This window comes from Antrostomus carolinensis, unplaced genomic scaffold (genome assembly GCF_000700745.2).
Source record: "Antrostomus carolinensis isolate BGI_N321 unplaced genomic scaffold, ASM70074v2 scaffold1893, whole genome shotgun sequence".
Lineage (NCBI taxonomy): Eukaryota > Metazoa > Chordata > Aves > Caprimulgiformes > Caprimulgidae > Antrostomus > Antrostomus carolinensis.
In genome coordinates, this window is record NW_010307044.1 from 64,911 (window position 1) to 80,145 (window position 15,235).

At 39.2% G+C, this 15,235-nt stretch overlaps 1 protein-coding gene across 2 annotated transcripts in view; it reads left to right on the forward strand.

Moving 5' to 3' along the window:
* Nucleotides 1-15,235, forward strand: part of LOC104522871 (filamin-A-interacting protein 1-like) — a 67,226-nt gene that overhangs the window by 37,312 nt on the left and 14,679 nt on the right. For both annotated transcript variants that reach the window (XM_010165279.1, XM_010165280.1), the window contains one exon: nucleotides 7,480-7,758. In XM_010165279.1, coding sequence (XP_010163581.1) covers nucleotides 7,486-7,758 — 273 coding nt within the window. In that variant the 5' untranslated portion in view covers nucleotides 7,480-7,485. The remainder of the gene's footprint in view (nucleotides 1-7,479; nucleotides 7,759-15,235) is intronic.

Below are 15,235 nucleotides of genomic sequence, written 5' to 3' on the forward strand. Positions count from 1 at the left end.
TTCTTTGTAAATCCGTGCCATAATTTAGCCAGAGAAGAGTTTGTCTTGGAATTAAGAAAATGGTGTTAAAGAGATATAAATCTACTGTAGTGATGACTGGGTTTCCTCTTTCAGTTTTGTGAAATCCTTTTCTGCTTTCATGCAGATTTTACCTATTCAGAATGGCACCTGGATATGGAATTTTCAGAAATCTTTTTCTTTTCTTCTTGAGAATACATTTATGCTTATTCCTATAATTTCTTTTTTCAAGCAAAGGAACTATTGTTGATATAATCCTTGGTGAATATAATCCATGTGCTACTATGCTCCACTGTTATAAGAATCCCTTTTAGAAGCTACAAGATAAATCTTTGACAAAGTTTTGCTGATTCTCATGCTATACCTCAACAAGTGAGTCTGCTAGAACTTTGTTACTTTTCTACACTATTTGCAAGCAGCATAAAAAGAAAAGTTTTATTCACTGACATAGATTAGGGAACAAAGTGATAGTGATGACTTGAGAGAAATAAATAACCTCTGTCCTGCATCTAAAACAGTTACTGCATTTTTGTCAGTTATCATTAACAGGGACAAATTCTCCTTCTTTCTCATAATTAAAAAGACTCAAGTTTCTTCCATCAATGAGACTCCATGTGTGGTACGGGAAAATGAGGCAGACACCGTGACATCCATCTGCCATGGGGTAATATCTCCTTCCTGCACGGACTCCTCTGAGCAACATCGTGGCCTCTCCCCCTCACTCGAGCACAGGCAGCGGGTCCAGCCCAGGGAGCAGCCCAACCTGCTGCATCTGGCAATGGGTTTACAGGGTGGGAGGGAGCCCACAGAGCAGCCCTCTCAAGGCAGATGGTCAAACCTTGCTGTGGAGGCAGCGTCAACAGGATGACAAGAACATTTCTTCTTCAGTGGATGAGGCTCAGCACGTGTGCTTGGGCATTGCTCCTCCTAACACCTGTATGACAAATGCTTTTCCAGCACAGCAAGTAGACCAGGTGGAAATATGAAGGCAGTAGCAGTGCTACGTAGCTAGACTAGCCACAAGTCCTCTCCTAGTCTCTATAAGAATTATAGCCCTGTGGTTTGGTTATACAAGCTGTTACTGAGTAGAGAATTGTCTTGATTCATAAAATATCCGTACTTCCATGCCAATACTCCAACAAGTGCAAGCAGCTAACCCATGCTCTCACATGGGTAACGTATAATACTGTCAGAAGGAACAAAGACCTTTTCTCGTTTGCTCTTGCAAATTAGTCATGATGCATATGAGGGCAAGAGATTGGGGAAGGATTAGAGAGCACAATGGTTTTGCTCTATGCGTGAACATTTAGAAATTCAGGAAACTCCAGAATTGCTAGTGGTAGATATTTTTTCTCTTCTTCATTGTGTTAGTCATTTGGTTTAGCACTCTCCTCTGACCAACATGACTGAAACAAGCAGTGGAGTCATCTGCAAAAGAAAAACCAAGAATGAAGTCGACGTTCTCTTGGCACAGTGTTCAGTTATCACAGAGTCTGGAGTCTGACACGTCTGCTTCATGCAGCATCCAAGGTCAACTGGACAGCATCGCTAAGCATGCACCTCTGCTCAGTGCAGCCATCAGTTCCTACCTGGTCCTGGTAGTGTGATTCCTTTTTATTTCTTCAAGTCAGATAAAACAATAATAGAAAACATTTGCAGAGTCCATGAAAACAGCCTGGAATAACTAAAAATAAGGAATAACTAATAATCGGTCTAATAATTTTAATTGGTCTCTGAGGTGGTGTGAACATTTACATCTCTATATGTTTGTCCTGTGAAAGCCACAGCACTGAGGTCATATAGCCTTAGTTCTGGCTATCCAGATCCCTTGGGGCTAAAGCATCCATCCCAGTCTAGAGTGGTCCTTGCTAAGCCAACAAGGTCAATTTGATGGCCCTGTTTTCCTCTCTTCTTGACATCTGAGGAGGTGGTGGGGTTTTTTTTTCTATTTTTGTTTTGTGGGGTTTTTTTGGTATCTGCTACTTTCAGATACAGACTGACATTATTTTAGAAAAAATCCATCTCTCCTCATATATGGGGTGTTTCAGATCTGATGGAAGTTTTATAAGATTTGCTCTCCATTTTGGTCTCCATTTGGTCTCTTTTTCACTCCTGGTGCTATATATTCATTGGTAATTGTTGGGCAGAGATTTGGCTCACTCAGTGCCTGAGTTCTCAGCAATCTCCCCTGTGTACCAGGGCTTCTACACAACACTTTCCTCCACTCCAAATGCCCGCACATTGGAGCCTCTGAAAGATACAGTTCTCTATCATACTGTTCCCAAAGTCACAGCTAAGAAACAACTCCACTTCTGGCTCACTAATAACCCAATTGCACTGACCCTACAAGACATTGTTAGCCTGTCAGAAACCCGGCACTGTCAAGTGATATCTTAATCAGTCAGATCTGCAACTGAACTCCAGACTACAAATTTATAGCCAAAGGCAACAACAATATAATGGCTGTAAAAAAACTTTTTTTGTGTGTGTGAGTATTATTATTATTATTAATAATTATTATTATTATTATTATTATAATTACTACTTTAAGGGAAAGCACTATGGAGCCAAAATCACCATGTCCAATTAGCATGAGGGACTACATGTTAAGTTTAATGAACCCTTTTGCGTTATCTGATTCTAATAGCACTAGTAACAGAGCCTAATCTAACCTGTCATTTCAAGAGCTATAGGGAGAACAAATTGCTGTTGACGAAGGAAAGGTTTGGAACAGCACACAGCCTGTCCTCTCCTGACATCCTACTCAGCAAATTCCTCACAGATTTCCTCCTGATGTCAGTAAAACTAACATAAAGGTTATTTCATAAAATCTTGTATGGATTGCTAACTTGTGAAAACTGAAGGACCCATGCCCAGAGAAACAGTACAGACTCAAGTAAATAATCATAGCATTTATCTTTTGTGCTCAAAGCTTAACAAACGAGTGAAACACAGGAGGGGCTGAAGATTCCCAGGCCAAGTACCAATGTTGTTAGCACATATTGAAATGAGTAGCCAATAAATGTTGAAATCAAGGTGACTGATCATATAAAAACTTGTTTGACTGGATATTGTTAGAAAAGGTTTCCAGTTTAACATGCAATATGATGAGGCATGGGAAAAAAAACCCAGTAGGGTTAAATATTAAATGCTAAAGTCATTATAAATCATACCAGCTATTTCTTCAGGAAACACAATCCCTTCAGCAGATCAGGAATGCTGTAAGATATAGAGATGTGATCAGGGCAGACAGCAGGAGGACATTTGTTACCAGTGTTAGATTGGCAGTGTCCCCAGAATCAGTTTTGGAACCCTGGTGAAACAAGAGATCATCAAAGTTTTGGGATTGTGGTATTTGCATACCGAAAAAATGTCATGCAACTGGTCAGAAACTTTACTTCTTAATCATGATGCCACCAGAAATACAGACGGATGTCCAAAATGATAATACTGAGCACTCCTTTCCAGCACACAGTATTTCAGCCAAGATCACTGGTATGTTCTGGCTACTTCACGCTGCTCTAATTAAAACTCAGTCATCCTTACAGCTGCTTTATATTCCTAGAGCACTGCACAACAGCTGGATCATGCCGTTGATTTTATCCCTTAAACTCCTTGGAAATTACTGTGTGAATATCAAAACTTTGGCCCTTTCTGTCACCATTTAAGCTTGAGTTCACCTGCGTCTCTGGCTTCAGCACACAACACCTTTGCATTTGGATAACATGTTGGAAAAGTATCAACATCATAACTGAAGACAGAGTAGGTGTTAGCGTTACACTGATTTTGGCAAGCTTTTACACAAAGAAAGGCTGTTAGGGGCAATGTCCCTGAGAATGACAGACTGTCTGCCACACTTACTGTGGTGTAAGACTTGCTGCAAAATAAATCTACAAGTGCTAAAGAAATTTTTTAAAAGGCCAAATTTGTGTTCAATTAACAACAATCATATTCTAATTATCCAGTTGATACAAAATTCCAGATCAATTTGTTAAGCTGCTCTACTGCTGTATTAATGAATTTTTTTTTTAAAAAAAAAAGTATCTGTCCTTTGTGGACCTGTATTGATCTACATCAAGTAAAAGCACACTTTAAATATGCATTCCTTATTTCTCTGTTAGCATGCTTATAAACCTGTAGTCAACTACTCAGTCTTTACATGGCTTCATGAATTGCTATCTTCACTCCCACAGGGACAGATGGATCAAAGTGGCTGGCTTGAGTTATGATGCGACAGAGTGACATACCACCTTTCGTGAAGTCTAACATATGCAGCTGAGTCCATCTGGTTGATTATGCAATGCTTGAGGTGGATGATGTGTCTCAACTAGGCAGGAGTTAAATTTAAAATTAATTATGCACCTTCAGGTCTAACAGTTGAGTCATCCTACTACAGAGAAATCTCTAACGCAGCACGTTACTAAGCAGAATACACTGTAATTTAATAATCTGTTTTCCACTGGAAAACATATGTAAGACAGACTTGCAATATTTATTCTTAAAACATGTAGGATGTTCTAGAGCCATGAAGCCATTCACTGTAAGCCATGAAAAATAGGTTTGGTTTAGAGATGAAAGTGGCTGGAGGCTGTGACCCTCAGGGAGTCAGAAGGAAACATTTAGAAAATAGAGACAGATTGAATCCCAAGTGCTCTCTCCTGAGAGGAAGCATGGTTGGAAAGTTTAAAACCCATTAAAGTTAAACAAATTGAAAAGCCCTATCTGAGAGGAAACATAGTACAATGTTTATTTTTCCATTACAAACCCGAGACCTAAAATATTTCCTGAGGTTCTCAGGTATTGTTCATGCTTATAATGGAGATCTGTTTTTAGAAAGCATAATTCATGTGTTTAATCCAAACCGTTTGATGAAAAACACACTGCATAAGCATTCAGGAAGTTAAAGGCCATTGTATACCTGTATCACATATTGTTTGGGTAGGAGCAGACCTACAATGCAAGGAATCTCATAGTGAAACTCTCTCACTTGAAAACATCGGGTCTAACTCTCTCCCCATTTATGCTGCTGGACAAATTCCACTGAATTAATGAAGTTAAGACACGAGTAACCAATGATAATAAAAAGACAATTGTCCTGCTGAGTGTGAAACTACCAAAATGCAAGGCTAATGTGAGCCAGAGATTTATAACACTGCCCTGAGTCAAGCAAGTAGCAAGCTGTAGCAGGCCCAGTGTAACAGCAGCCAAGCTGATTAGTCAATATATTTTAGGTTTTGCCCTATTACTAGTGAATTGCTGCTCTGAGATCCTTATCAGAAAAGTGTGTGATGTTAGAGAAGCATCTGTTTGACAAATGAACAAGCTGCAAACTAAATCCAGAGATGAATTTAAGTGAGAGGACAGATTTGGAAACAGTGGAATATTATTCATTAGATTTGTTGATATAAAAACTGGGCAAGTTTCAGACATACAGACCCTTCCTCAGCTTTCTTCAGTCTCTTTGTTCAAATAGTAGTTGATCTAAAGCAAGGTATTCCTATGTGCAGATTTTGCTTTCTAGTATTCTTGGACTATCTTGGGTAAACTAGATTTAAGTAAAAAATTAAGGTAGTAGAAGACATGAGAATATACAAAAGTAAATTAGAGTAAGGCAACATAAACTCCTGATGGTTTCCCTTGTCTGTTATACGAGTAATTTCAAGTAGGATGAAGAATATCTGATCTTTTGGAGACCAACTTACTTTTTACATCTGAGTTTGGCCCTGAACCAAGCCTAAATTCACCATCGCCTTTGTATTGTGTATGACAAATATCTTCATGACAAAAGGCAATCAAAGTTTTCTACAGTTGAACACTGAAAATAATTACAAAGACCTACTTCAACATAACATAGGAAGGTGACAGGATAGCAAGGTGACGGAACAGCAATATGAGTCCATATATAAACATGTCTGAGTATCCTATGCACATCTGTTTAATAATGGTAGGTAACGAAATACACACTGATGAGCCCATCCTGCCTTCTGTGCCATTGTTAGCCAGTGACATAGGGCAAGACCTTACAGGGTAAATTGGATTTTAAGGGCTAGCAACCTCCCTGGCCAATCTGCATGGTCAAGGGGGAAGAAAGGAGAGAGGTGTTCATAAGAGAAGACAACAGACAGGCAGATTAAGCTAATTTAAGTTGGATGTGTTGTGTGAGTGACAACTTGAAAAGAGCTGATGGGTAAGAAAAAGAAGGAACTGTGAAAAGATGTGAAGATAAGGGCAAATAGTGTAATTTGGTGTTGCTAAATGGCATTCAGCAGAGGGAATCAGAGAAAACTGTTGGATGAGGATGATATACAGGAAGGACGATTTTCACAGCTATGTTTTCTGTGACACCAAGGCTATGTTACTTGTAAACTAAGCAGTCCCAGGTCGCCCATTCTGTCTCTGGGGTCAAATAGCACAGTCCAGCCATTTTTGTACTACTGAACTCTCTTCTCTTCCAGAACAGGATGGCTGTGTCTGGACCTGGCCTGGGTTAATTCCGGAATCGTGCCCAGGAACTGGTTGGGAGAGTGGTGTGCCTGGACCAGAAGTGTGCCAAGGAGCACGCTAACAATTTAGCAATACAGTAGGTCAAGTGCCAGAGCTCAGGAACAGTGTTTAATTTCCTAGGATAGACACAGTCTAAGAGTGCAGTGTAGGTGCTTAAGAGGACAAAGACATGAGCATTCAGTAACCATGAGCTGACATTTTGGAGAAGCCTTGAATCTTCTGGAAGATCTGGGTTGATCTTGCTCATTTACCTCTTTGTGGTTTCATGCCCACTATGCTTTTTTTTCAAACTTCTTTCCAGCTTTCCGTTATGGCACTTACTGTCTAATAATCTCATGCGGTATTTAGCTTAAGATGGAGTTTACCACTTGATTTAGTCTGCATTACCTATTTTTCTTGGTTACATGGAATAAAATAATTGTTTCACTCGGGGAAACTGTAGAGTGACCTTTGTTTCTCATGCATTGTCACTCCACTCTTGTAGAGAATTTATACTCAAGGAACATGGTTTTCTAAAATTTAATTGCATTCCTGTCTCTCAAGTAAACCTCATGTTAAAGTAAGATCTACTTGACAACCTGCTTTGTTTTGTAGTGATGAATTTTGAATGATCAAAATGTTGACCAAAGGAAAGGGAACACTGGGAAAAGTTCTTTATCTTTTCCTCCATCACTTTTAAGTTCCATACATTTAAACTTATATCAGCATCTTAGTATGCTAAAAAAGATGCTTCCTTTACTTTAGGACTCTATTAAATTTATAATTAATGCCCTGGATTCACTGTCTGCCACACACAGAGTTGTTGAAATGGTTGAGCTTTCTATCACCGTCTCTTAAGCATGACAGTATTTTTCAGTTTTTAGAAGATTGTTGTTCTTCCAAAAGGCAGTATTTCCACTGTGGCTTTTTGTAAGTAATTTTGTTTATAAATGCGTCTTTATGTTTGTTTCTTTCTAGGTAGGGATGAGATCCCGAAACCAAGGTGGAGAAAGCTCATCTAATGGGCACTTCTCCAGTTCCAAGCCTGTCATCAGCCATGCAGAGAATGAAAAACTTCAGGAGGATGCCAGGAAAAAGAACAAACCTCATCGGAAGGAAGATGAGGTCATGTTTTCAGCAACTGTCAAACGGCACTCAAAATCACCTGGACCTACTGAACGAAAGAACAAGAAGTCCATAGAGCTTTCTAAAGATGACTTGATAAAACTCCTCAGTATAATGGAAGGAGAACTGCAGGTAAATTAAACATCTTTTAAACTATATTTTCTATATATCTATTTATTTTTAGGTTGTCCAAAAAGCACAGTGCTCAACTAACAGAGACATGGAAATTTAAGGCAAAGGACCATAAGGAGAGAGCAGTGGTAGTCGGTGTTTAACAACATAGTCATAAAGCACAGCTTTATTTACCATCTCTATCTGTGGCTACCAAAGCAAAAGAAATTAAAAACACCTGTCAGAACTGACAAAGAAAGGAAGAACTGCAGGTCTTGAACACTTGAAAGAGGCAGAAAACAACCACAGGGGAATCAGTCTGTGGAAAAAGACAAGAAAATACAGTGAGTGTAATTACTGTTGTTAATGCAAATATTCAAGAGACAAATCTGCAAGGCAGTAATACTGAAAAAGGACTTAAGACAGCCCATGGACCTTCTGCATTTTCAGATGTTGCTTAGGGCTCAGCCAAAGCTCTGCTTGTCCTGCCTGGCCTCCAGTGCTCTGCACATTCCCTGCCTTGCAAAGACCCATTAGTTTTATTTCTTGGAGTAGTGCTCACTTGAAAGTTTTCTCAGTTGTCTTGGTTTGCATGTTTATTCAGCCCAGTAGTAAGTCCTTGATGGCAGACAGCCTGATTTTGTGCTTAACTCATCCCCCAAATGTCCATCCAGCTTTGAGGATTCTCTTTAACGCTAATAAATCATTGAATTCTCAGGAGTGTCAGCCTTCAGAGAATTTCAAAATAGAGAGCTGCAACACGGTATTTCAAAAAGTCAGTATGAAGACTTCTGACTTGTCAAAATTTATCCCCTTTTGCAGTAGGACCGCTTGCCAAATTTATACATTGTTGTTTTGCACTTTAGTGATATTTTTTACTGAAGCTATGGTCTGTGGTGGACAGCTATTCTAACTACTAAGAAGAAAATTAACTCTATCCTAGCAAAAGCAGGACATGGACAAGCAGAAAAAACCTGCTCAACCTGTCTGAAAACATTTTGTCTCAATCCTTTTATTCTAGTTAACCATAATCATTTAGCATTTCATATAATGCTTTATTTTTTCCCTGAAACCCACATTCATAACATTTTCACTTTAATTTTGGACTTGTTACCATCTTATCTGATTACAAGAAGCAATTGTTTTGTTAATTTCTTTGGTATATGAGTCACCTGAGTTGCACCATTACCACAACTCTGAGATTTCATCTCATTAAGTATCAGTAAGTATTACTCTTCCTGTACATCTTCAGTTTGTCAGAAAGTACTTTAAAGTTTCAGGAAATAGGCATTCAAACTAAATAATTTTGTCACAAAGACAGAAAATGGTCATTTGGTAGTGAAAAACTGTGGAAAAAAGGAAATAAAATCTGGTGAATGCAATTTTGCAAAGGAAAAAACTTTTATCATTACAGAACAGTATCCATTTTTATAGTGCTTCACTTTATACAAAAACCTGTATATGTTGTTTCCTAAAAGATGGGGCTAGCATGCATTTTCAGTGATGAATTGAGCCAAACCTCACTAGAAGTGTATCATGCTCATGCTGTTCAGAAAGATTTACCCTGATGTCACCTTTGTGGTCTGGAAAGGGGAGGCAAAGAAGGGCAGTGATGTTTCCTGGGTGGCAATAAATGTGGTCTTTATTCTCCTGTTCAATACACGGAAATGTGACTCTTCACCATAGTCTTTTACTTTGTAGGGGAGTTACACAACCTTTAAAGGACTTATTATCCTTATGAGGATGTTTGGGATAGCTGCCATTTGCACTGCAATATGGGCTAAAAATCCTCACCAAGATGATACTCCAATTGTCTTGGACAATACTTTAGTGAAATTCATACATACAAACCCCACAGAGACATTAGGCTCTGATAAAGCTTCCTGGCATCACAAAAGGATTGTGAGGACAACCACACCAGTAGCAGTTGAGTGTGTCTGTTCTTCTGCTCCATACTGCCAGGCAGGGAAGAGAATCATTATTCTTTTTAATCCATACAGGTTTTTCATTTCATTTCAAAACCCCCCGTTTTAGTTAGTTATCTATCTGGTACCTGTGTTGAGCTGTTGCTGAAGTGGGCAAGCTACAGCACTTTGGCTTGAGATGAGAGCCTGGCTTTGACACTACAAATGAAGATGAGCCAAGGAAGACTCCAGCCAAAGTAAATACTCTGGTATTACCTCCTGGCTGTCACAGTGACCTAATGCACTGAGTCATTTCATGGCTTTTAATTTTCAGATCTGTTCGGACATCTCCAGTGGCTGGCTGGCATTTTGTTGGACTGACGAATCGGACTGTGGGTTTATTTTGAAATCATTTCAATACTTGCAAAGCAAACATTATATAGGCATATGTAAGAAGATTTTGTTTTGAGAATAACAGCAGGCTGTACCTGTAGGAAAACACAATATTGTCGGAAGAAAAAAAAAAGTGGGATAAAATACCATGAATGTTTACTCAGCAGCCATGAACAGGGAGGATCTTATGCCTGCACTACTGAATGCAGAGCAAGGTGGCACTGCCTTGTAAACCCCAAACAGCAAGCTCAGCCACAGGCAGTAATCTGGTCATGACAACTGTGGGGTTAGCAGGGTAAACTGGTAATGTATACATATGCTTCATGTGCTTTGTTCACTATCCACATAATCTAACAACATGGCAAACATAGACCCGTGACAGATTGCTGTTGGTATCGATTTTGAGTCCTTACCTTGTGACTTGACCTCCCAGTTCTTCATTTTGAAGGTGAACATGCCAGTGAACTATAGAGACATGCCCTAGCAGTGAAGTTTATGTCTTCATTTTTTATTTTTTAAATTATAATGATCTCAGGTAGGTTGCCTGTGCTTTAGCTTCTAGGGCCAAGCTGGACTCGGCTCTGCCTGTCATCAAATTTCCTGCCTGGGCTCTGTGCACTTGCTGAATATAGAGAAGGAAAGGTTTGCATAAACGGCTGAGGTCACCATAGCCTAGGCCTTATTTTGTAAGAAAATAAAAGGAGAGAACAAGTATACAGAGCTGCAGCAATGAAAATGTATCCCAATACACATGGCAGGAGAGCTCTTAAGTACAACCTCTCTGAAAGAGAGTGGGAAACAAATGAACTGATGACAGGAATTGATTTTAAAGGCCGTAGAGCTCAGTGGAGTGTCTTTTATCTTGTGAGATCTCACTGCTTATATGAAAAAGGAGTTGATTACATGGTCTTTAAACACATATTGAATATACAGGGGCAAAAAATCCATGAAGGATTTCTTCCTATACCTGGAAAAAAATTATAGATTTTAAAAACTGCAAAACTGATTGGAAAATAAAATTTCAACCCATACAATAAATTGGACCATGAAGGCACAGTATTAATTTCCCTGGTAATTACAGTGATTCCAATTGTGTTGGTTTCACTTGGCCAGCACTTGGCTAGCAGACAAACACAGCCATTCACTCACTCCACCCCCCAGGGGATAGAGGAAAAAATTGGGGGGCAAGGGTAAGGAGACTCATAGATTGAGATAAGAACAATTTAATAATTTAAATAAAATAAAACTTAAAATAATAATTATAATAATAATAGTAATAAAATATGCAAATATCACTGAGTGATACACAGTGCAATTGCTTACCATCCACCAACCAAGCCTGGCCCATTCTTAGATAATGATCCCTAAGAAGCAACAATCCTGAAACCAAAACCATGATCCCAGAAGAATGAGAGCCCAAGAGAAAGCCAGAGAGAGCTAGAAAGGAAGAGACCTTCATTAATATACTGAACATGACGTTTTATGATATGGAATATTCTATTTGCGTATCCAAATGTCAATTTAGCTTATTAATACAAATATTCCTTGTCCCCCTAGATCTTGCACTTGTAGAGTAACAAAACACAAAGTCCTTCAACTTCCAGTGACAAAATGAAAACATTGGTATGCTATCAGCGTTTTTCTCATAACAAATCCCAGGCTGAAACCAAAACATAGTGCTGTTCTAGCTACTAAAAAGAAACCTAGCCCCCTCTCAGCTAAAAACCAGGACACCAATGTTTGAATGTTATTAATTACAGAGCAACCCAGGCAGCATACATCTTTACAATGATGATATAATCCTATCTGTGGTTCACAGATTTTTGTCCAATAGCCTATGTATTTGTCCTGGCAGGAATATATTCCCTGTATACTTTCTGAGCAGCAGCCATTAATCTCCAGCAATACCAACAGTGATTTTCAACATTTCCTGATTAGGGGCCTAAAAGGAAATGAAGAGCAGTATTCATACATGTTTACCGTTTACTCTTCTATTGTATGTTTGGAAAAAACACTCACAATAATAAAAGTTCAATTACAAAGACATCATGCCACTACAAATCACTGGGTTTTTAAAGAAAAATAACTTCTTAGCCAGGTTCTGTGCCTATTGCCAGATGACAATTTAGGCTTGGGAGACAGTTTCCTGTATTTCATACCAATTCAAACAGGAGCAACTTTCCCACTTGAGGCCTTTATTATAGCCCATGTTTTACTGTGTTTCTGCAGTGCAGCAATGGCATTCATTCCCTGCAGCTCAGGCACCCCTTCCTGTTGAGGTCCCTCACGTGCTTTAGGGGCAAGGGAAATGCTTCCTGAGAGCCTGGCGCTGTGGAGGGGTAGAGCTCTGCTCCTCAGAGCTGGGAAGTGGTGTGGGATGTAAATGAAATACATGTTAAGGTATCAGCTGCACATTTCTTCTGCTGCAGGCCTGAGGGTGTGGATGGGCAATATGTGAAACATGTTGCCTTGGAGAACAGTATGCATAAAACACAAGTTAGATTCCTGAGAAGTCTTCAGACTTCCAGATGGTCTATTGTAACACTAGGTTTAGACTGACTTTTGAAGGAAAACACTGTGTAGCAGGTATTCAGAGGTAAACCTATAGCATAGCATCCCTCCTTCAAGGGGAGAGAACAAATGACTCCACTGTCAAAGAAACTCTTTTTTTTAATCTGTATTTATTTAAGACTGCATTTAATGGTTCATTTGAGCACTCAAGCGAGGCTTCAGAGTGATCATTCTCTGGGTAGGATGTCTCCCCTTGGCTGTGGAGACATCAGCAGCCAATGCGCCCCATGGCAAGGTGTGATCCCCTATAATCTCTGGTCCTGGCTCGAAGCCAACACTTCTCATCATGTCCAGTTTGATTTGGTCTCTCTGATGAGGTTGCTAGTGAAAACATCATTCCAGGATTAAGACTGACAGCCTGGGGTTAGTGGATTAAATGCATTTGTGCCACTGATTACCAAACTGCAGATTGCAGTGGTGGCTTCATCAGCTGCAGGAGGGGTTGTTAATAGGGCAGGTACAGGATGCTGGTTGCTGATGGTTGAAACAGGGTAATTGTGGGGGGTAGGAGCGTTTTCATCCAGCAGAACCAGGAGGAGCTCACCTTCAGGTGAGCTGCAAGACTTTCTTCTTGACCTGGGTGTACCAGGGAAGTGTTAGCATAGGTGGATGAGGGCCATGTGTTTTGTTCTCTCTGGTATGGTCCTTATGGAACACTTAGATAAGAGTGTCTGTACATCCTGCCATGAGGAAAATCCTCTCTCTTAACAAACTCAATTAACAGGTACCCACATGGGTATAGATGATATACTACCTATTGTGTTTTAACATTTTTAATGGTATTTTAGTATTTTACCATCTGTCTTTCTGTCAGAAAATGAAACTGTAAATGTAAAGGAAAAGAAAATTCTTTACCGTTTCCCTTTTTCTATTTTCTACTTTCTTTGCATTTTGTATAGCTATATATTTTATTAATACATTTTATTCTATAAACATTCTGTTCTGTTCTCTTTCCAACGATCTAACTTTCCCTCTTTCTTCAACTTTCCTTCCCTTCTTTATTTCTCTAGTTGTGACCTTTTCCCTTATTCTACCCTTTTGTAACTTTCTAACTTAGGCTTTCCTAGTCTCATACTGCAGTTGCATTGTCTGACCCATTTTCTTGAGAATCCAGAGACAAAATTGTAGATCTGCTGTAAATCAAGCCCCAGCAGCTAATTCTTTAAGCAACTACTGCATTTAAGCTTAGTTATTAATTTATCAAGCTGTGTTTTAAGATTAGGTGGCTTGTTTACCTTGACTACTTCTATTGGAAAACAGGTCTAGAACTGAAAAGCTTTAATGCTGAGCAAATTTATCTCTTTTAATTTCTAGTGCAATTGGAATTATGTCTTGTGAAACCTTTATGAAATTGTGCTATACACCAATTATGTTTTGAAAAGCCTGGCCCTCTCCCTACTGTTTAATGCCTGATGTGTTTGTAGACAACGGTCTCACACCCTCTGAGCCTTTGTTTTGCTGTGTTAGCCATGCCATGTCCTTTTAGTTTCCTCTAGCAAAATAGGCTTTTCATGTCTTCCATCACCCCTTGATCAGTGCCAGTTACACTCTGGGTTCTTCTTTCTTGATGTCTGTAGCTGGAACTGCACATGGTGCAGTAGGAGAGAGCCCACTGGTGCCTTGTACTTTGGGTTTAATATTTCCCTTTCTCTGCTGACATGGCTTTAATTGCCCTTCCCATCACTTCTCAGTCTGACTGATAATAAGAGGCAGAGTTGGACTCTAGTGTAGTTGTGATGTTTTTCTCTCTGTCTCTTTTTCCTTTTGCTGCAATGTGTAAACTTTCATGTAATGCCTTGAACTGGTTTTGTTTCAAACTTGGCTTTCCTGAGATGCTGAAACAACATTGTGATAGCCACCTAGGTATTTCTTAGTTAAAAACACCATATAAACTCCTATATTTTTTTCTTCAGTGCCTTTGTTGATACTCAATATTATTAAATATTGAACTGCCTGAAAGTTCAAGCAAGGAATATGGGATAGATAGGTGAGTGGAAACCAGATGTTTCTTTTGGGTAATATTAGAATCAGAAGAGAAAGGCACTGGAGGAAAGAGTACATAGCAGAGGGAAGAGAAGGAGTTTTCAAATGGTCGTTAGCAAAATCTCACAATTTGAAAAGCTGAAGAGGAGCCAGAATGGAAAGAATAGATAAAGCCAGAGAAAAATGCACATAGAGTAGCTTTGCATAAGTGTTTATAACTGTGAAGTCTTGTTAATTGGGTTGAAATAATTTAAGATTTTCTAAATTTATCATACAGATTAAATTCAAATTCCCAGAGAGAAAAACCTTGTCATGTACAGAGCTACCGGGGAAAAAGAGAAGATAGGGTTAATGTGGGGAGGGAGGGGTGATTTAAGGAGAATGGAATGAGAGGAAAGAGGTTGGGCAATAGAAGAAAAAGTGTGTAAAGAAAGGGGGAATACAACAGTGATAAATGGAGCTAAGCTATAGACATGGAAAGGGGATGTAGAGGTGGCAAGACTGTGAAGAAAGGAGTTATCCACACTGTAGCAAAATGAGAGCCTAAAAAGTCCCTAAAAATATCTGTCATAAGAATATCACTAAAATGTGTTAAATTCTCTCCCCTCTGACTGACCCCTTGTTTGTTTGTTTGCATGTATTTTCCT